The sequence below is a fragment of the Drosophila tropicalis genome, unplaced genomic scaffold (genome assembly GCF_018151085.1).
Source record: "Drosophila tropicalis isolate 14030-0801.00 unplaced genomic scaffold, ASM1815108v1 contig_979, whole genome shotgun sequence".
NCBI classification, from domain to species: Eukaryota; Metazoa; Arthropoda; class Insecta; order Diptera; family Drosophilidae; genus Drosophila; species Drosophila tropicalis.
Genome location: NW_027173482.1, coordinates 2,255,051 through 2,278,706, shown reverse-complemented (window position 1 = coordinate 2,278,706; position 23,656 = coordinate 2,255,051). Strand labels below are relative to the sequence as shown.

General features: G+C 37.8%; 1 protein-coding gene across 15 annotated transcripts in view; it reads right to left on the bottom strand.

Moving 5' to 3' along the window:
- Positions 1-23,656, bottom strand: part of LOC137586311 (transcriptional regulator ATRX homolog) — a 600,012-nt gene that overhangs the window by 225,503 nt on the left and 350,853 nt on the right. For 14 of the 15 annotated variants that reach the window (XM_068302316.1, XM_068302324.1, XM_068302326.1 and 11 more), the window contains 2 exons: positions 11,728-11,778; positions 11,463-11,680 (listed from right to left, as the gene is read on the bottom strand). The exons of the other annotated variant lie outside the window; for it this stretch is intronic. In XM_068302316.1, coding sequence (XP_068158417.1) covers positions 11,463-11,680; positions 11,728-11,778 — 269 coding nt within the window. The remainder of the gene's footprint in view (positions 1-11,462; positions 11,681-11,727; positions 11,779-23,656) is intronic. 15 annotated transcript variants of the gene reach the window in all.

Below are 23,656 nucleotides of genomic sequence, written 5' to 3'. Positions count from 1 at the left end.
ATCAGGATTTATTGAATCCATTATTGTTTGTAATTTTGTTTTTTCTTACCTAAATTATAGCTATTCCACTGTATTTTCACAGGGTTAACTATGACCACATCTGAAATTATAGCGAGTAAAACACTTTGGTGAGCTCTTCTTCAATACTGTCCCTCTCTCATGATTTTATTTTATTCTCTTTGTTCTTTTTGTAATAAGTGAGAGAGCACACTTCTCGCACTGTCCCACTGCATCACGAATGTAAAATTATGTATAACTTAAAGCTAATTTGTAACAGAGAAAAGTGTAAGATATACTTAATACTAATACATATTGCTACAATAGAAATCATGAATAATAGCATCATCCGGCGGCAAAAAAAAAAACAGTATTCTTTCCGTAACTGTTTTTTCTATAATTATTAAGAGAATGGTTAGGAGCAAGGATTTCGTTTTTGATGAATAGTTGATATTGCTGATTTTTTTGCGATCGGTTTGTTAATTCTGTGAAAAAGTATAAAACCATTTACCCTCGCCCAACTTTTAGCAAATATATAAATACTCGACGTGTGTACGTGTCTCGTGTGACGTGTGTTTTCCAAGACATTCTGTATCGACGTATGAGATAACCTTTGCAGATATGTGGATTATGCCACCCATATGCATGTTATGTATATAATTGAAAAAAGCATAGGTAAGGTTTCTTAAAAAAAATTTTTAATTTAACAAATGTATTTTTATCCCCTTGCAAAAGGAGTATTAATTTTGGTCAGAAGTGTGCAACGCATAAAAGAAAGCATATCCGACCATATAAAGTATATAAATTCTTGATCAGCACGACAAGACGAGTTCAAATAGCCATGTCCGCCCGTTTGGATCAGCGCAACTTCTCCTAGACCGTAAGAGCTAGGGTTGTATATCTCGGATTCAGCCGGATCGGACCACGATATCATATAGCTCCCATATAAAGGGCAAAATTACGAACTGTGACTTTTCTTGAAAACTTCGTTGTTTTCTGAGCTATTGCAGTGAAATTTAATTATAAAAAGTTCAATACACCTATAAACGACTTTTGATCAAGATCGGATGACTATATAAAATAGATAAAACGTTTTTCCACATTGTCGGCTACAGGTAAGGAAAGATTAACAAAATAAACTTGCAAGGGTATACACACTTCAGCGCGGTCGAAGTTAGCCCAGCCCTTGAAAATCTACATTATTTTTGGTTCAAGTGAATAGTTTTAACCAACAAAATCCACATAATGGCAAAAAATTTTACTTGGAAGAAGTTCACAGTGTAGATACCCTGGATCTAACTGTACAGTCTATCGACATCAGGGCTCTCGCCAAGGAAATCCCCCACGCAGCGGGTCTACCGATAGCATCATACACAAACGCAAGCGCAGGCATCCTAATCGGCACAAATAACTGGAACCTCGCAGTACTCCTTAAAATCAAAGAGGTGGCATGGCGACTAGAATGAACACTCCAAAGCTCCACGCCATCAAGGGCTACGAGAGCTAATGTGAGCGTTCACATGTGTGGCTGCAGAAACGCAGACGCCAAGCTGCGTGAGATCATTAAACAAGCGTTCTCATTAGACGCTACCACAGCAAAACGGCTATAATCACCAGAAGAAACGCAAGCTCTAACCACACTTGAATCTACTACCGCCTTGAAGAATGACAGTTGAAGGAGCAAATCACCAAGCAAGTCGAAAACCTCGTCGAAAAGGGCTACGCTCGCATGCTGACGTCGGAGGAAATAGATGCACCAAACAGACGGACATGGTATCAGCATTACACAATTTATTCGTGACAAAAACGCAGATCGATTCTATCAACAGTATCCTCAAGTAGCACAAGCCGTGAAGGACTACCACTACGTGGATGATTTTATATACAGTGGCGACAACTACGTGGAAGTCAGAAACATTGCAACTCAAGTCAGAGATATCCACGCAGCGGGTGGTTTCCACATACGCAATTGGTCTTCGATCTCAAAGGAGGTCCTACGAATACTAAAGAGCGATTCGCTGCTCCCCGAAGCTGTCGAAATTACCGCCACAGAAAAGGTACTCGGCTTATATTGGGTGCCGAACCCCGAAGTATTCACATTCATCAGCAAGTTCGCCAGGCTGAAGCGCAATGTTTTAGACAGCGACAAAACACGAACCAAACGCGAGCTCTTGCAAGTACTTATGTCAATGTACGACCCAATCGGCTTCATCTCGTGCTTTACAATAGAGCTGAAAATCCTACTGCAAGAAGTGTGGAGAAGCGGCATTGGCTGGGATGCTGGTTTACCCGACGAATTGCTACCCAAATGGATACGATGGAAACGGATCCTTACAACAATCGCCGGATTGACTATCCCGAGATGTTATTTCAACAGCAGCGATCAAATCCATGATGTCCAGTTACACACGTTCGTTGGCGCCAGCGAATTGGCATTCGCAGCAGTCTGCTACCTTCGGATACGCCAAGGGGAAAGAACCTTCCTCAGCTTCGTGGCCCAGATTATTTGCTGCAGGATCAACAAGAGTGGCCAAAATGCGATGATATGGGACCACCAAACAATGCTGAAGTCAGGCATAACATACTCTTCATCGACAATTCGCCGATGGAGCTAAAACTTAACGCGGAATGTTTTTCCAACTGGCGCAGGCTATATCTAGCTTTAGCGAGCTTTATTTTATATGTTGAGAAACTGAAGGCGAAACAAAAGAAGGCATCGCCACCTTCAGAGGTTTCTTACGAGATGATTCAGCAGGCACGCACACTCCTACTGCGGTATGCGCAGTCATCTGAATTCAATCCAGAAATTCGGAACTTAACGAGAGGTAAACCTTTAAAAACAAATTTTAAACTCATATGTTTGAATATGTTGCAGCCGAAATCCGCTAACTGATCAGCGGACCCAACGCAGCCACCAATTGGTTAACCCAAATCACTCATTCTCTTTCATTTTCATACTTATTCTTAAGCGCCAGCCTATGTGCTGGGAAATTAACCGTTGTATCTTGCGCTTTAAGCTTATATGTTAGGTTCTATGCTTCTTACTAAGCGGCGGACAAAACGGTTTGGTTACAACCGCGAGTGAGGACGATTAATTTATAGCGGCTCGCATATGACGGCACGCATAAGACGGCTCGCATAGGAGGACTCGCATACGGTACACACGCCATATACACACCCACTTAGCCTACCATTAGCATAAGAAATACACGTGGAAGTAATAAATGAAGTATCACGTGAAAAGTGAAGTGTTTTCTTGTGGGCCTGCTAAAACATCGAACCTTAGCGCCAAACTCACCACAGGGCTTTAAAGCATCCCCAGTCCGTTTCATAAAACTTCGTATCTCGAGCTCCAAGCCACGACACGAATCACAGCCACATTTAAACCCGACACACTGTGCAACACTATCCCGCACCTTGACTAGCATATTTAAACTGCATTACATTGTCACACAGCCAGCAGTAAAAAAAGTCTTCACTGGTCTTGCTGGGATAATTGGGGCATTATTAAAATAATTGATTAATCAAAAACAAATTATAAATCAATATGTAAATAAAAAGGGAAAAATGTATATGTTATGAGATTATATTTAACTTTAAACTTCGCGATGAATAATGCGATGATAAACATTGGTTAAGATAATTTAATTGAATATGAATGTTATAATTTAAGTACGAAAAAAAAGTAGTTGAGCGAGAGCGTAAAAAACACGACCGACTTCGATGAGTGACAATATATGAGAGTGAGATGTTTAAATCATTCAAGTACTAAGAGGTGCACTAGTGAAATGTGATGTTTGTTATGCAGCAAAGGGCACCAATCACTACTAAATTTTGGAGAAAAACAGGAGAGGGTAAATAGTTGTGTAACGGCACAACAAAAACTGTTAATATATAGGCGATAATAAAGTATTAAAAATTGATGAGAACGAAACAGTAAAAACTTTAGGATTACAGTGGTAACCATTTAATGACGAAGTCATGTTTAATTTATACTGGGACAAGACCGAAAACGTGAATAAACGAGTGGTGTTATCCTCACTAGCCAAGGTATATGATCCGCTAGGCTGTAATAGGGAAATTGTTCATGCAGAAGTTGTGGTTATCAGCACAATTTCACAATTTCAGCAGAAGTGGGATCAATAGTTATCCGATAAAGAAACAACAGAATGGAAATCCATCAGGGACAATTTAGTCTACCTGGAAGAAATCAGATTACACCGATGCATCAAGACACAGCCATATATAAAATATGGATGTGGTGCTTCTCGGGAGGTCAAGAATAAGATGCGTACATTTATGAGGCTGACTAGAGATAGTTTCGACACTTTGAGGGCTGATTTTAACAAACTCCAGGCGCAGTTTACTGTGGTGGACTCAGTTCAGAAGCTTATCGCTTACCCCGTGAACAAGTTGACTGCTGGAGTGAATGACTTGTCCAGCGATACTGCTGCAGCTGACGCTTCGGGAACGCGACCTCTCGTTGGCTTACCACCAAAAAAATATCTTTGACATTATATTTCGAGAAGATTTTTTCCCGAAGCATACAATAAAAAAAAAACAGAGATATAATCGAGATATACAACCACTGCAGTATATACAAGCCTACATGCCAAATTTCTCTGAAGCTCTTACGGTCTAAGAGGAGTTTGCGTTGATCCAGACGGACGGACGGACGGACTTGGCTATTTGAACTCGTCTCGTCGTGCTAATCAAGAATATATATAAATATTTTATATGGTTGGAAATGCTTCCTTCTAGGCGTTGCACACTTCTGACCAAAATTAATATACCCGTTTTGCAAGGGTATAAAAATTAAAGGAATAGAACACGGGTCTACACATACTCTACGACACGGTGATGTAGAAGTACAATTAAATCAAGTTCTCGTAAGGCAAAAATTTTATATAGTCGATGATAACTTTTCAACACCCAATTTTTTTAAATACAACTGTATTATTGTAAACAGAGGCAGATTGGTTAATATTGAGACCAGACGACTGCGACGAACAAAAAAATTGTGCCCATTGAAATTTTTGTGAGCAAGAACACGGTTTCAGTACACGCAAGATCAGAAGAGATTCTACTTACCCAAATAGAAAACAATGCATCAAAAATATGTATACCAACTCAATAGCTAGAAACAGTTGTCTCTAATAACTACATTAAATCTTCTTTCTCGGAGACCGGGATGAAAAAACGTATTTTTTGAAGTAGTCCAGAATGCCATACTCGGTCAAAGGCTTGTTTTACGTCTAAAAAGACAGCAGAGCAATATTTCTTTTCTTTGAAAGCACTTAGGACATGATGAACAACCCTGTGTACTTGTTCGGGCGTACCAAGCTGACTCCTGAAGCCAAATTGGTGATTCGGGATGAATTAATAGCTAACCAGGTGTGCTTTAAGAATAGATCAAGGTGTTGACACAGACAGAGAGGCATTGTTAGATCGATTAAGCTGTTGTTTAATAAGTGCAAAATTGCGAATTTAATGTACCATTCCATGGGTGTGGAGTATAAAAATAAAAAATAAGGGAATGATTAGCAAATTTTGAAAAAGAACTTACAAGGGGAACTTCAAGTATGCGAACTACCGACTTGGACGAATTTAGGATATATTGTAGAATATCCCGTCTTTGAAGCTGTGTGAAATATTTCTGCGCAGTATATTTCCCTAATAAAGGTAGGATCTCGGATTCACATGTAAACCAACAAATTATGTAAAGTGTTAAGGCAAATGTAAAAAACTAAAATGAAATTAAAATAAAATGACAATGTTTACCACATAGAAAAGATAAAAATATCAAAAAAAAAAAAAAAATAAATAAATAAATAAATGTAGTTATTGTAAGATCAAATATCTAGTCAATTTACTTTTGTAACATAGAGTAGCATACAGCATAGCGGCAACACTACAGCTGCTCAATTTCTCTGCGTCGTCGCTCTGCATGCCTTTAAAATGCAAAATATTTTTATTCTTTTTCTCATTGAGACCAGATTTTCAATCGGATAAAATGCAAGAAAACTTAATCTTCTGTACAAAACTATGTTTAAGTGCGACTATTAGAACATGGTGAACTTCATGTATGTAGCATTGATTTAATGATAGTTACATTATTAATTTATTTATTAATATTTTAATTGTTTGATGACCAATCGAGCGATTCAGTTGACAGTTTCTTTACGAGTTACGGCCTCTTTAACAAGCTCTCTCTCAACTTATATAATGACCCTATGTCCTGCTCTCTGTTCTGCTCTCTTTGCTACTTCTAGAATGTTCGGCCACTACGTTTTGTTTCTTCTCTTCTATCACTTCCGATTCCGCTCTCTTAATGCCATTTCCCACACGTATGCCATCAGTTAAGCGATTTCGGAAATATTTCGGAATACAATCCCGTATGTTCCTAATAAATCGCCCTTTAAACTTTAGATTCGGTGACATATAAAGCGAGTTTTATAGGTGGTCTTTTATGTATTTATGACTCATCGCTGCTAAAGACGGGATATTCACAGTACTGTTAAGGCGTTTGTGGAACCTCCGTTACGTTACATTTCCACAATCCGATGCAGTCAAGTGGAATTGGTTTGTTTTCGTGCGTTGCTGTAGAGCAATGTCATGAGAGTATGCCTGTGAGCATCCTCCAATCAGTGCGGTTCAGAGCATCTGTTCTGCCAGTCCGTCGTCTAGAGTGAACATAATCTTGGTTATATAACAGGAGCTAAGCGTTTTATATTGTTCGTTCGTCGTATTGCTGGCTGTAAATTTGAATATTCTAGATAGCAATGCTGAATTTGCCTGAATTTGCCAATCTGTCCTCCCTTTCGTTAACATCGATCAGGTAGATTGCGTCAGGAGAAAAACAAAAACACGACGACGACAAAAAAAAACCTAAGTATAGTTAAAAATTTGTATAGTCTCAATTTGGGGTTTTTTGTTTGGCACTTGTTAGGGGACCTGAGCAGCCAACTCCATTTGTGGCTCCTTCTTTTGCTCCAGATGATCTCTGGCTTCTTGTATTATGTAAACCGATACAGAGGGAGGGGCAGTGCCAGGACGATAGTGTTGCTGAAGATTGGAATCATCTGTGAGCTGGTAAATGGTAAAAATGGCAAAATTTCACTGTCACTGTAAAAAACTTCTGACTCACCCGTCGATGTTGTCGACGAAAACGATGTCGATGCACTTGGGCCAACTTGCCGCTACTTAGGATGATTCCATATCCATGTCGTACTTAATGCGCTGCTCGAGACTCGATGCTTGGCTAAGCAATTGCCTCTGCAGCCAGATAATGCCACGCCAACGTCCTGCTCATTGTCCATATGACAAATATGTAAAGGGCAATTGCAAGACTTGGCCAAATGTTCTAAATGAAACGCGTGCTCGATGTCGTACAACTGTACACCATCGCGTTCCTGGCGGGCTACCAGGAGCATAGGTTTCCCACTTAGAGCAGTGCCTTGCAGACATTTCGCTAGCCGATCAAAAGTCAATTGCAAATCATTGATGTCCAGACTTATGTCAAAGCATAAATCAGACCATAAGCCGAGGCATAGTAGTGGGCCAGATTCGTTGCATTTCCGCATTACCACCAATTTCGGTTAGAGAGAGATGTATTGGCAGTGACAGTTTGCGGCAAGGATGTTGTTGTAGATGAATCCCACGACCAGAAGCAGCAGCAGCAGCAAGAGAAGCACCATTCAGCACATTTTTTTGTGGTTTTTAATTGAGATTTCGCTTTGTTTTTATTTTATGCAACAAAGCAAGTGAAATAGCAAGTTCTATTAATGTCAGATGACTTGGCCCAACAAATGTCAGTATACAAGTTGACTGCATAATGGGTTTCTTGACCCGTCGCCAAGTCACTGGGCCCAGAAAAACACCATTAAAGGGTATAGAAACAAAAATCCAATGTGTAAGTTTAGGTGTAAATCCTCAAGTATAGCCCAGCGCTGGGTACTGTGTATTGGTTGCCTTCTTTGCCCTAGGTTAGATAGGCTAAGTGTTAGTCATAAGTTTCCTACGTCTTCCCACCAAAAACATCAGGCATGCCGGCTCGTATCGTGGTCAGTTTGTTTAGCCTTGCGGCTTCCGCATAAAATATATTCTCTCACGAATAAATGATCGCCTTAATAGTTTGTCAGGTTGATACAGCTGGTAATGATAATGCCAGATTTTGTAAAGATCGGAATACTACATGTATACCTGCAGTTCTCGGTGGATGAATTACAGCAGTCAGTTAGGCAACTTTAAAATTTTTATACCATTCACATACACCCATAGGGTGAAATGGTATATTAAAGTCGCCAAAATGTATGTAACAGGCAGAAGGAAGCTTCTCCAACCGTGTAAAGTATATATATTCTTGATTGGGATCAACAGCCGAGTCTAGCCATGTCCGTCTGTCCGTCCGTCCGTCTGTATGAACCAGCAGATCTCTAAGGCTATAACAGCTAGAGCCACCAAATTGGGTATGTATACTCGTGTAGTATGTAAAGTGATTGCGTTTATTTCAAATTTCTGCCCATTTCCAACAAAATATAACAACACAAAGGTCGCGAAAACTACCACAATATTAATTAATATTTGAAGGAATGTTCAAATAGAAAAAGAAGAACAAATATTTGTTCACCTGGTTCACCAAAGTCGGTGAGACGGCTTGCTTACTTCAACACGGCCAACCCTGGCCTTATGAATCGGCTAGTAAAACACGTTTATACATATTTTCCATGTTTCTAGTCCGATTATAAACCAAACTACCAACTATTAAATTGGTTTATAATCGGTGTTGGTAGTTATTAATTTATAAGAATAATTGGTGTCCCTAATTTAATTCCGATAGGAAAAAATTGTGAAATCCAATCGGTTTATTCTAAATTATTGATGCGTAAGTCGGCGTAGCAAAAATTTTAAATAATCATATAACCTGGATAAAAAATATGCTGTTAGAGAATATATATACTTTAATCGATTGGAAAAGCTTCCATCTACCTGTTACTTACATTTTGGTCGATCGACCTATCCCTTAGTGTGCATATATGTAGTTTTCAAGTTGGAAAATCGTTGGGATGGGACAACTATTATTTTACAGTGCTATTCGACAAACAAGTAGAGTTGAAGTATTCTCATACTAATAAAATTTCCTAGTGAGATAAAATATAATGTATACGTATATCAATAATCACTAATATATAGTCTATCGTTGATTTCACTTTGAAATCTATATCCAAAACAAAATAAAAAAAAAAATAATCATATTTTCTCAAAACGGAATACGAAAACCAATACAACAACAAGCCTCACTTTTGTGCTCCATTGTGCCTAACTACTGTAGACTGGTGCTAAGCAGTCTACAGACGCGAGTTCTGAAACAATTCCTGCTGACAACGGCCCCTTTTGTTCGGTACTTATACCAACATGGCGAAGGACACCATATTTAATGTATCGTATTTCCTCTAACGCCTGGCAAATTGCACGCAAGAGACGCAAGACTTCAAGCCCCGACCTTCGACAAGCCAAAAAATTAATACATTCGGATGACATCCCGTTAAGAAGGAAATGTTTAATCCTGTATGCAGACGCTTAAAGGAACAATTGGCAGAGATGCGCCAACGATTTCATCGACGGAAGACTGCTTGAGGCTTTATCTGACAAAGCTATAGAATTTTTTGTGGTTCTGTGCAATGCTATATTTCACATTCGGCACTATTCAGCGGTCTGGAAGCGTGCTGTGATTGTAATGATTCCTAAACCTGGCAAATCTATGGACGAAATTGTTTCCTACCGGTCAATTAGCCTGCTGTCTATGCTCTCCAAAGTATTCGAAAGAATACTTCTTGGTGGACTGCTTTCAAAGAAATGACATATTGCTCTGCTGTCTTTGAAGACGTTTAAAGTCTTCAAAAAATACAAGAAGTTTTACCACCACTGTTTTATGATTCTTTTGCATCATATCTCGAGAAAGAAGATTTTATATGGTTATTAACCGCAAATGTACCACAAAACTCAAAATGCTGGACTGGATGCACGGCGATAGTGGCACCAACATTTACATATGCTCTTCCTATTTGGGGCTCTGCAGCCACATCTACTGTAAAAAAGGTCCAAACCATGCAGAACAAAGCGCTTCGTCGCAATACAGGAGCAGAATGGTACTTGCGAAATTCAATTCTCCACCATGACCACCAGGGCCTACCCACGATAGCTGAACTAATAGGTCTCGAAGCTCATCCGAATCCGTTAGCCAATGATTTGTCCGTCAAGACCTCCAGGCGTAGGCTAAAGCGTCTGCATTCTTTGGACAGACGACAACACCGATTGCTCGATAACATTGACTCAATTTATAAAGCTCAAATTTGTTGTAAAAGCTGTCTAAGGCTGAGACAAAAAAAAACACGGGGGGCGGGGCTAACTTCGACCGCGTCAAAGTTTGTATACCCTTGCAAATTTTTGGTAAGTCTTTCCTTACCTATTAGCCATCAATGTGGAAGAACGTTTTATCTAAAAAGGTTTATGTTTGCGAAAGAATGGCCTACAATCATAGGAAATAACGGAGGTATTGATCATAGTCACTGTTTTCCAGCGATCGTTCCTATGGGAGCTATATGATATAGTCACCCGATCTTTATCAAATTCGGCACAGTCATTAACATATATATTAAATTAAGAAATGTTTAATTTAAAAGCAATCGCGTTAAAAGTAACGAAGTTATTTAAAAAAGTCACTGTTTTCGACCAATCGTTCCTATGCGAGCTATATGATATAGTCGCCCGATCTTGATCAAATTTGGCACAGTCTTTAAGAGATATATTAAACTAACAAATGTTTAATTTAAAAGCAATCGCGTTTAAAAAAGTAACGAAGTTATTCCTAAAAGTCACTGTATAATATAGTCATCCGATCTTGATCAAATTTGGCACAGTAGTTTATAGACGTAATAAACTCTCAAATATTAAGTTAATAGCGATAATAGCACAGAAAATAACGAAGATATTGGGAAAAGTCACTGTTCGTGACTTTTGCGTTTGTATGGGAGCTATATGATACAGTGTTCCGTTCCGGCTGATTCCTAGATATACAACCCCTGCAGTATATACAAGCCTACGTGCCAAATTTCAGCTCTGTAGCTTATACGGTCTAGGAGGAGTTTGCGTTGATCCAGACGGACGGACGGACGGACGGACATGGCTATTTGAACTCGTCTCGTCGTGCTGATCAAGAATATATATACTTTGTTTGGTCGGAGATGCTTCGTTCTATGCGTCGCACACTTCTGCCCAAAATTAATATACCCTTTTTGCAAGGGTATAAATATGTATAAATATTAATAATAGTCAATATAAAGCGGATCTGCTTCAACTAAAATACCAAATGAGCACAGAAAGTTAAACAGATTGTACACATGCACTTCCCCTTTCCCCATAGAAAAGATTTTTCATAAATGTAATAATCACAAGTATGGACTCACCACTTTTCACCCTTCTCTTCGCATAGACGAAGAATGGAAAACATTGTCCTAAGTTTATTGCTTGGCATAATTGTTTCCAAATCCTTTTTTGACAGATATTGCCTCCACCAATCGTTTGTCACCGATATGATACCAGTTTGTCGGTCATAAATATCATCTGGTTGGTCCTCATCGGAGTGTAGGCATGCAACTTTCCTTGCATCTTTTTTATATTTTAGCTATAAAAAAATTTTTTATTTAGAATGTTTGAAAACTTTTAACTTACAGTATTAGCATTCTTCCAAGCGTCCTCCAAGACTTTGGGGTGTGTCCATATCTGTAAGAAATGATCATACTTCATTATATCAATTTTTCTGTTATGAAAATGGGCTTAGACAAAAAAGAAAGAAATATATTAATAGTTAACACTATAGCAATCGACTTTGCTTAGATACTTTTTACCCAAAACAAAATTAATTTTAAAATATCAAAGAAGCTAGCTTTGGCTGTGCCAAAGAATATATGTATATACTTTACACGGTCAGACGCGTCCTCTTCTCTGCGTTACAAACATTACAATTACAAATATTACAATTACATATATACTTATTTAAGGAGTTATTTTTCCATTGGGAATTGTTTTTCGCTTATCAGGTACTTCTGACAACTTTCAAGTAGGCCCAGTGTCCAAAGTATAAGTAACAGTAGTATTGCAACCACTGCACTATGGTCCCGATTTCGTTCTTTTTGGCATAAAGTCGATTTTGCGATGTTAACACATCGTTTATTTTTTGTTTTTATATTTAACTAAATTCATTATACATTATAAAAATTATAATAAAAATCTTTGAAAGTGCCAGCAAACATTTTTGAGGGCTTTTAAAAGTGAGCTAGCTCAGCGATCAGCTGATTTCCGAATAGAAATTGGCGCCAAAATATTTAGTCAATTTGTGTTGTGCTCCACGCTTCAATTTGCTTCAGAAAATTCAACTAAATTATGGAAAGTTATCTACAAGGTATGCACTATCTAATGTATATTATTCATTTGTGAATAGTCCTTAGGATTTAGTGTCGTGTAATGTCCAATTTATGTGTATTTTTTTTAGAAAATTAACATGCGTTCTCCGTAACAAATAAGTCCAGTTTGTAGTTGAGTGTTGTTTTCCCCCCGTTCGTCCCCCCTTTTCGCACAATTTCCTAACATATAGGCACGTTCGAGTTTAGTCACAGCGAACTTCTAGATGTATAGAAAAATTCCATCAGTATCGGATTGTATATACACCAAGATTAACAAAACCACTGTTGAATCCAAGATAAAGAAGGAAATAGAAGTTATCATATAAAGCTTTAAGACTCCAAAGCTTGCGCAGCTCGCAGGTGATATCCAGCTCTACAGTTATCACTCGAGGCTTTGGTCCCACAAAGCTTGTATATTGCAGCTGATAGCAGCTTGAGCTCGATAGGCTTGAAGCCCGCACCCGCGTGTGCGAAAGTAGTATCAAGAAGAACTCAAGAGGCACTACACGCAATGCTAAAGCGGTAGATGTCTAATACTTATAAATTAACCTAACTAAATAAATAACCTAAATAAATTGGAAAGCAACGAAACTATTAACTGGCGCCCAACGGAAAAACCTGTACCAACGGAAAAACCCGTAACAACGGAAAACTGGAAACTACGGAAAAATCTTCGTAAAACTGAATATTTTTTTCCAACAATTATTTCAATTTTCATTTCAATTTTTTTTTGTAAAAAAAAAAACCCATGAACTATAATTCTTCATGTGCGACTCTTCCTGCTCACAGTTTATGAATTTTCTCCAACACGTGCAAAAAAAAATAATTTTTTTCCAACAATTATTTCAATTTTCATTTCAATTTTTTTTTTGTAAAAAAAAAACCCATGAACTATAATTCTTCATGTGCGACTCTTCCTTGCTTGAATTAGAATATTTTTTCGGACAACTAAATTTAAACGAGATTAGCTTAAAAATGAATGCAGATCAGGTTAGATTGTTAGTAAGGGAAGCAGTTGAAAATACTCGAAAAGAGTTTGAAAACGAATTAAATAATATTAAAAATCAAATAAACGGCATTACTAATAAGCCGACAGCGAAAAAGTGGGAAAAAGTAAAAATTGTTCCTGGAATAAAATGTGAAGAAACACTCGATGCTGTGAAAACTCTTCCCGAATTTTCCGGCCAACCCGGGACATATGTGTCTTGGCGAGAGGCGGCACATAATGTGTACGAGATTTTCAAAGAATATGATGGAAGCTCACGACATTTTCAGGCGGTAACAATAATTAGAAATAAAATTAGAGGTGCTGCTGACGGTGTATTATCATCTTTTAGTACAGTGCTCAGTTTTGATGCCATAATTGCTAGGCTAGACTTTACTTACTCGGATAAGCGCCCTGCTTATCTAATCGAACAGGAACTGTCTACTTTAAGACAGGGAACAACGACAATTCTCGAATTTTATGATGAGATAGAAAAGAAATTGACTCTGTTAACTAACAAGTCCATTATGACCTATGAAACAGATATTGCTGATGCAATAAACGAAAAATATAGAGGAGACGCTTTAAGAGTATTTATATCAGGACTAAAAAAGCCCCTATGCGATATAGTGTTTGCATCAAGACCTACTGATTTACCATGTGCATTGGCACAAGCACAAGAAGTCGGAGCAAATCATGAGCGTTATACTTTTGCTTCGAATTTTGCAAAGGGTAGTGCTGAAATCCCTGTAAGGAACAGGCAACCAGCACAAAAAATTATTAACTCAGATTCAGCTCCAGGTCATCGCAATCCATATTTTTCTAATAGACAACCAAACTTAGGTAGCGATGCCAATGTTGTAGCACAGACCAATAGGACCGTCACTGACAACCGGGTATCGCAAAAAACTAACAGCACGCCGGGTGTCGTACAATCTTTGGGCGAACCAATGGATGTTGACCCTTCCACGTCACGTTTCAGACAAAACACCGCGCACTTAGGCCGAGGCCAATCAGGTAGACAAAACCTTGAAACTCAGCAGTGGGTTAATAGCCCGCCTGATCGTCAAAGCTCTAGAACTAATCGAATTAATCATCTTAATGAGGAGAAGCCTGACTCTGACGCAGCATTCAACGAGCTTGGAGAACAAGAGGTTGCAGGGATAGAAGATGACGAGATTAATTTTTTAGGAGTAGTTCCCTCCTGCCATGGATTCGTAGATATGTAGGGGGAAAGAAATAAAGTTGCTGATCGATACAGGAGCATCGAGAAGCTATATCAAACCATTACCTATGCTAAAGGGTATACGGCTAGTCGATAAAGTATTTTTTGTAAAATCCATTCATGGAACTACCTCTGTAACTCATAAATGTAAAATTAACTTGTTCGGTGTAACTTCAGACTTTTTTATTCTCCCGAATTTGGCATCTTTCGATGGTGTTATAGGACTTGATCTATTAAAAAATGTTAACGCGACTCTGAATTTCAAAACCAAAGTAATTACTCATGATTCTGGCAGTGAATTTATTCAGTTTTTGGTAGGCCAAGATGTGAGTCATTTACAGTTACAAGCTGAGGCAGTGCCTTCTGCCATAAAGGAACCTTTTCATAAAATGATAAAGCGAAAATTCGGGGTCTTCGCCGATCCTAATGAGAAGCTTCCCTACAATACTAATATTGTTGCAACAATCCGAACAAGAGATGAAGAGCCAACATATTCTAAATTACACCCGTACCCTATGAGTGTTAGGTCGTTTGTCAATAATGAAATACAATTACTGCTCGAAGATGGGATTATTAGGCCATCGATATCCCCATACAACAATCCTATATGGGTTGTCGATAAGAAAGGATACGATGAAAACGCAATTAGGAAGATACGGTTGGTTATAGATTTTAGAAAATTAAATGCAAAAACAATCGAGGATTTGTATCCTATTCCAAACATCGAAGTCATTGTATCCAATCTGGGCGGTTCTAATTATTTTTCAACACTTGATCTAAAATCTGGATTTCACCAAATTGAGCTAGCAGAGCGGGATCGAGAAAAAACAGCTTTTTCTGTTAGCGGTGCAAAATTTGAATTTTGTCGCCTTCCTTTCGGACTCAAAAACGCCCCCAGTGTGTTTCAACGGGCCATCGATGATGTTTTGCGTGAACACATCGGGAAATATTGCTTTGTTTATTTAGATGAGGTTATCATTTTTTCAAAAACAATGGAGGAACATCTTAAACATGTAGAGTTAATTTTATCAAGCCTTTTTGCCTCAAATATGAGAGTATCCCTTGAAAAATCTAAATTTTTTTTGAAGAAGTTGAGTATTTGGGATCTATAGTCAGTCGCAGTGGGATTAAAACCTGTCCCAAGAAAGTGGAAGCAATCAAAGCTTTTCCGGCACCACGCACCCTAAAATCGCTTCGCTCCTTTTTGGGCTTATCCGGATACTATAAACGATTTGTAAGGGATTACTCAAAAATAGCTAAACCCTTAACAGATATTCTGAGAGGCGAAAACGGCAGTGTTCCAGCGTCGCAGTCAAAAAAAATAGTAATTTCATTAGACGAGAATCAGCGCGAGGCGTTCAGTAAATTAAAACAGATTTTGATCTCAGAGGAGGTAATGCTCTCATATCCAAATTTTCGAAAGCCATTCGATCTTACGACCGACGCTTCTTCAAATGCCTTGGGAGCAGTTTTATCCCAAGATGGCCGGCCCATCACGATGATCTCGAGAATCCTACAAAAAGCAGAGGAGCATTATGCGACCAACGAGAGAGAGTTGCTCGCAATTGTTTGGGCTCTCAGATCATTAAGAAACTACCTTTACGGTGTAAAAGGTCTTAAGATTTATACGGATCATAAGCCACTTACTTACGCCATATCGGATCGAAATCCGAATTCTTAAATAAAAGATGGAACGCGATTATTGAAGAATTCGATGCAACACTTCTCTATAAACCCGGCAAGGATAATTTGGTTGCGGACGCTTTGTCTCGCCAATATTTAAATTATACTGAGGAAGATCAAAATTCGGACGCTGCAACAATTCATAGTGAGGAGTCGTATTCAAATACTATAGAATCCGTTACTAGACCGGTCAACTGTTACGCCAACCAAATAATTCTCGAACATGGAAAATCTCACTCTAAGAAAACCACTATTTTGTTTGGCAAGAAATTAAGACATATGATCGTATTTACTGATTTTCAAAACTTAATTAACACTGTACAGGATTACGTGAAGTTAGGTGTAGTTAACGCAATTAAGTGCGAATTGTCTGTGCTTGGCAAAATTCAGCATCGTTTGGTGAAGATTTTTCCTAAGACAGTTTTCCGACACACTGAAGTAATGGTAACCGATATTGTTAACCCAAACAAACAACTAGAAATTATTAATCAAGAACATAATAGAGCTCATAGATCTTCTCAAGAAAACGACAAACAAATTCTTCGCGATTATTTTTTTCCTAGAATGGAAAAAAAGGCAAAAGATGTTGCGTTAAATTGCAAGATTTGTTCAAAGGGCAAGTATGCTAGACATCCAACGAGACACCCGGTATGCGAGACTCCTATTCCAACTTATGTCGGGGAACTTTTGCATGTTGACATCTACTCTACGGACTCAACTTATTTTCTGACATGTGTGGATAAGTTATCTAAATTCGCAATAGTACAAAAGATAGCTTCTCGTACAATTTTGGATGTAAAATTACACCTTCTGCAGCTGTTAAATGTATTCCCTCGAACAAAAACAATTTATTGTGATAACGAGCGCTCTTTGAACTCGGATACTATTGTGTCCTGTCTTTGCGATCATTTTGGTATCGAAATTGCAAACTCTGCTCCTATGCATAGCTCTTCTAACGGGCAAGTTGAGAGGTTTCACAGCACCTTGAGCGAAATAGGCAGATGCCTAAAGCTAGAAAGAGGAATCCAGGACACAACAGACATAATATTGTTAGCCACTATAGAGTACAATCGAAGTATTCATTCTGTAACAGGGCAAAAACCAATTGACTTATATAATTCGAACGATGAAAGAATTAATGCGACTATAAATCAAGTAAAGAAAGCTCAAGAAACTGAATTATTAAAATCATAATAGGAACACTGTTGATCGTAAATATAAAACAGGAGATAAAGTTATGGTGAAATCCAATAAGAGACTTGGTAACAAACTAACGCCCCTATATACAGAAGAGGTAATTGAGGAAGACTTAGGATCAACGGTTAAAGTTAAGGGAAGAGTTGTGCACAAAGACAATATCAAATAAAAAAATAAATAAAAAAAAAAAAAACTTAAAAGAAAATGAGAAAAAATAATGAAATGAATGAAAAGGAATGAAAAATAAAGAGTAAAAGTAAAAGAAAAGAGGAAAAAAGATAAACAAAAATTCATGCTGGTTGAGCAGTTCACATCGTTATATTCATACGAATTTTGTTAGTTTGTAAAATTAGTTAAAATTAGTAGAAGATTATCCACAGTCCAACAAAAATCAAAATCGATACCGTATTGCCTGAATTACTGGACCAACGCTTCAACCAAAACGCCTAAAACTCATATGTGCACAGCTATGCGCAAACACTTATGGCCAAAAACCTGCAAGACACCACAGAAAATGGGACGTCCAACTTTATCTTACACGAATGCAGGTACAAGATTAAAACGGAAATTGGCAACTGAGCTTGCGAATGAAAATAATTGTGACACAAATCTCCTTGCACTTGCTGCAGTAGTTTCTGCAAAAAAGAATGCAAAAAGGACGCGGCTTTTTTTCTTAAAAAAACAATAACGACACCCAAATTCCCAACTGAATCGAGAAAGCTATTTGATATACAAAAACCCATTCCACTAACACCCGATGAAGCTTTGGCTTACCTCCTGGAAATTTCACTAAAAAAACAGCAATACGTGAACAATAGACTTATGAATAAAAGTCGCCACAGTAACATTTATCCAACCTATAGTGAAGTAATAGAATCTAAATTACAATGCCGTCCTGTGGATATAAAAGAAACGGAAACGGCAGCCGAAGTATCATTACAAAACCTTTTGGATCACACTGCGCACAGAATAATTCAAATACAAGCTGATGTCTTAAATCAGTTTCCCAACAGTTCTGAAATCAAACCAATATGCAGCTATGGAATTGATGGTTCAACTGGTCATTCTATATACAAGCAAAGGTACAAAGTTCGCAACTTTTAATCACAACATATGGAACAATATAACACCGAAGTCCATGCGATTTTGCAGACCTTTGAAAATAGAAGTAGTAAAAGAAACTACGGCCCACATAATGATGGAAAAAAACAGTTTAGTTTCTCAAATTAATATTCTTAAACCTTTTTTTAACAAATTGAACGAAAGTCGTGATATAACAGTTACATATGAAATGCACATGATACTTATTGATGGCAAAGTGCTGAACGTTTTAACTGCAACTAAATCCACTCAATGTTGTCCAATCTATGGTGTCACTCCAACAAAAATACTAGAAATAAAAGATATTAGTTCGGAATTTTTTATACCAAAGCGTGGAGCGTTGCAGTTTGGAGTAAGTCCACTGCATGCCTGGATCCCGTTTTTCGAATTTGAATATATCATATAAAATAGAAATAAAAAAATCAAAGAACCTAACATCGGCTATGCCGAAGTTTATTTACCCTTGCAAAACAATTTTACTCTCTATTTTACAATTTGTTTTTCCTCATACTCTTTATGTAGCGTTGCGTCTGTGTGTGTATGCATGTACTCTGTTGATGACGAAAGACGTAGTAGACAGCAAGCAGCGCTGCCGGCAGAGCTGGGAGCAGAGCCGATTATTATATTGACTGTAACTTGTGTTATATTTATCCGATCACATTCAAATTTTGGGATCGGGGGTTTCATATCCAATATTATCACATATGTAAATTTCATAGTATACTCGATTTTTATGAAAATGTTTCTTCTATTTCTTCTAGAGCTATTTGATATAGTGGTCCGATCCTGATGGTTTTCATACTTTATTTTTCCCGGGTAATAAAAAACCCCGAAAAAAATTTCAGCCCGATAGCTCTTAAGACGGCTGAGTAAAACGCATACGCACAGACGGACGGACAGACAGACATGGCTATATCAACTCAGCTTCTCATGCTGATCAAGAATATATATACTTTATGGGGTCGGAAACGTCTCCTTCTGTGCGTTACAAACATCTGACCAATTTTATAATACCCTCTGCAAGGGTATAAAAATTGCATATAAAAGGTGATGATAAGACTGAAATAAGCAAACGGAAAAAATATGTTCAAGAAAAGTTTCGGAACGAAATGGGTCTACGTGTAAAAATGCCAATTCAGAATGGAAGCGGCATTAGCAATGATGGTGATACTGCGAGGAGAGCTTTTGCTAATACTAAATTACTAGCATCTATTAGCAACTTTAGCGAAGATCTTTTAAATAAATTGCACGTTATTTTAACCGCCATTTCATGAAACTATTACATAAATTCCCAAAAATTTCGCTCATTTTGTGAAACAACTTTTTCTTTATAGTACATATCCATGGTATCCGATGTCACCAACAATTCATAAAATATTGGTTCACGGTTACCAGATAGATAATTCGAGCTTGCATTCACTAGGATGCTTAGGTGAAAACGGTTCAGAAGCACGCAATAAAGTGTACAAGAAAGACAGACTGTTACATTCAAGGAAAAATATTCGGATAAATACTATGACTGACATATTTTACAGAGCTATGGATTCCTCGGATCCATTATTATTGAGGGTTTGCTTAAAGGAAAGGGAAAGAAAAAATAAAATAAAACCCTTTTCAAAAGAGGTATTAAATCTTTTGGACATTTCGTTCACAGCTGAAAATGAGAAAGAATTGCAGGGCGAGAATTTATATAATATAGAACTGGATGAAGAAGATACTAGCATTTAGAAAGTAAGTAATTAAATGGAAATAACATATTTTTTCTAATTCTACTATCCATCAGTTTGCAGGGGCGGCAAGAGTGGGCGTGGTCGCACTGGCCCAATTTTTTTTAACAAATTATTAATACCATAACAATAAAATGTGAGAAGTTTGAACCACGTAACACAATTTTTAGACAATATGCCAAAAAAAACGAAATCTGGACCATAGTGCACTGTTTAAGCACCCTTATAACTATTAATATAGATTCCTCACTCTCTGATTTCATAAAGCGTCTCTCACTCTGCCTTGCAAGCGAAGATGCTCTCTTCATTGTTGAATATCTAACTCTCTAACTACTCTGTCTGCGAGCAGAGAGTCAGTTCGTAAGCAATATCCAAAAAAATCAGATCAAATAAATAAAGCAACGAGCAATTAATAAGTGACACAACCGTATTATTTATACTACCATAATATCAGAAGTGGTTCAAAAAACCATAAAATGTCGGACTTAAACAAAATTTCTAAGGCAAGCCTAAAAAGTTGGCTGGTGGCGTTGGGAATGGACACCAAGGGTTCCAAGACGGAGCTAAAAGGCAGACTGCTGGAAATTCCAAAGGATGTACGCGGAGATCTTCCAGTAGCTTTAATACCAAATTCCGATGCCATTCCATGTACAAGCGGCGTTGGTACAAAGTTACAACAAAAACAACAAATGAGGCAATTGGGGTCTCAAACCCTACAGCAACAACATGATGAAATAACCGAAAGTACAGTTATCTTAGAGGGACTACGCAACGAAATAAAAGAAGCCAAGAAACTTCTAAAAAGTTTGCATATCGCAGTCGTAAGCGGCGACGCCATGTAAAAGCGAGACGCGACGAAAATGAGAGTTGCGACGAACATGCTTCCAAAGCAGACGAAGAAAACGGCGGAGTTCGGAGCGCGAGCGTGTATCAGAGATGGCAACAGCAATGAACCGGCAGAACAATGTGAACAGAGCAGCTGAGCAGAAAATAAATAATTGGACTTATGCTGGCTACCAGATGGCTAAGGAAATGCTGCGGACCAGACGTACAAAATTGGATTGTACAATTAAATAATATGTCTGCAGTGTGTGATTCAGCGAGAATCAACGTCATTTGCTTTGCGTTGGAAAACTTAAGAGCAATGCACTACAATGGCTACACGCAAGCCCAAAACCTATATTGGAGTCAGTGAACAAATTGTTGGACGAGTTGGTAATGGCGTTTGGTTCCACGAAATCGAAAGCAGAGTTGCGGCGTGCTTTTGAGGCTCGTGTCTGGAGAGTTACCGAGCGATTTTCAGAATATTTTGAGAATAACTTGAAGCCAGCCCAACACGTCAATATTGAGGACGACAAGCTACTTGATTTCATCATAGAGGGAATTCCATTGGAGAGCATGCGTATACATGCGCGTGTACAATGTTTTGACAATCCGAACCGATTGTTAAGAGCAATTGCGGAGGCCCGGCTACCAATTAAGAAGTTCGTCGAGAGGCAAAACAGGGTACCCAAGAAATCGAGGTGCCATAATTGTAATTCGTGAAAGCTTTGGGCAAGGGATTGCCTAAAACCCTTACGTGTTAGTGGATCTTGTTATGGGTGTGGTGCCAAGGAGCACCTCATAGCGCATATATATATTAAATTACTTTAAGAGACTATATTCATAAACCAATAATTACAGAGTTCCTCATAGTTTCGGGCAGCGCCAATTCGCTTATAAAAACATCAAAAGTGCCTAAGGATGTGCAGCTAAATGATAATTTTGAAAAGTTTGGCGGGCTAAGTCAAAGTCCATTACGAATTTTTGGAGAAAAACAATGTTTCGTTTTGAAAAATTCAATCTAATTTTTATTTTTGCTGTAATGGTTGTGCCTGTCGAATCTATGAGCAGCGATCTAGTATTGGGTAGTGATTTTATGAAAAAATTTATTTTAGAAATTAATCCAGACGCGTTGAAAATGATTACGTTGGGAAAAAAGCGAACGAAATTTGTTAGAAAATCAGGAAAATTATTTAGATAAAATGCTGGAAAATGAAAACGGAATAGAAAGTCAAGTTGTAAGAAAAGATGAGAGAAAAATAGTGAATAATGCTAAACAAAACTATCCATTACCATTAATAGACGATCTCTTGGATAGTTTAGCACAAAACAAAAATATTCACAAAATTGGATTTAAAAAATGAATATTTTCATGTGTTTATGGACAAAGAGTCGGTTAAATTAACATCTTTTGTAGCACAATAAGGCCAGTACGAAATTCTTACATAAATAAAAAATACACTGAATGTGTTGATAAACAAACATTATTTTTGATGACATGATTAGTTTGAACAAAATTATTTTATGTATGGATGATATAATGATTACTAGCATTTGCTAATGGAAAAATGGAAGTTTATGCAATCTAGTGTAAAGCATTTATGATATTTAATCACAGAAGAGGAAATACAGGAGAATGAAAGCAATAACAACTGTCCAGTGCAGATAAGACGCAAGCAGCTAACCGTTATATGATTTAATAAACCAGAGGGCCGGGGCTAACTTCGACCGCGTCAAAGTTTGTATACCCTTGCAACTTTTTTGGTAACTCTTTCCTTACCTATTAGCCATCAATGTGGAAGAACGTTTTATCTAAAAAGGCTTATGCTTGCGAAAGAAAGGCCTACAGTCATAGGAAAGATATTGATCAGTCACTGTTTTCGACCGATCGTTCCTATGGGAACTATATTATATAGTCACCCGATCTTGATCAAATTCAGCACAGTCATTAACTGATATATTAAACTAACAAATGTTTAATTTGAAAGCAATCGCGGTAAAAGTAACGAAGTAATTTACAAAAGTCACTGTTTTCGACCGATCGTTCCTATGGGAGCTATATGATATAATCACCCGATCTTGATCAAACTTGGCACAGTCATTAACAGATATACTAAACTAACAAATGTTTAATTTGAAAGCAATCGCGGTAAAAGTAACGAAGGTATTTACAAAACTCACTGTTTTCGACCGATCGTTCTTATGGGAGCTATATGATATAGTCATCCGATCTTGATCAAATTTGTCACAGTCGTTTATAAGCGTAATAAACTCTCTAATATTAAGTTTCACGATAATAACACCGAAAATAACGAAGTTATTGAGAAAAGTCACTGTTCGTGACTTTGGTGTTTGTATGGGAGCTATATGATATATTGGTCCGATCCGGCTGAGATATCCGAGATATGCAACCCCTGCAGTACATACAAGCCTACGTGCAAAATTTCAGCTCTGTAGC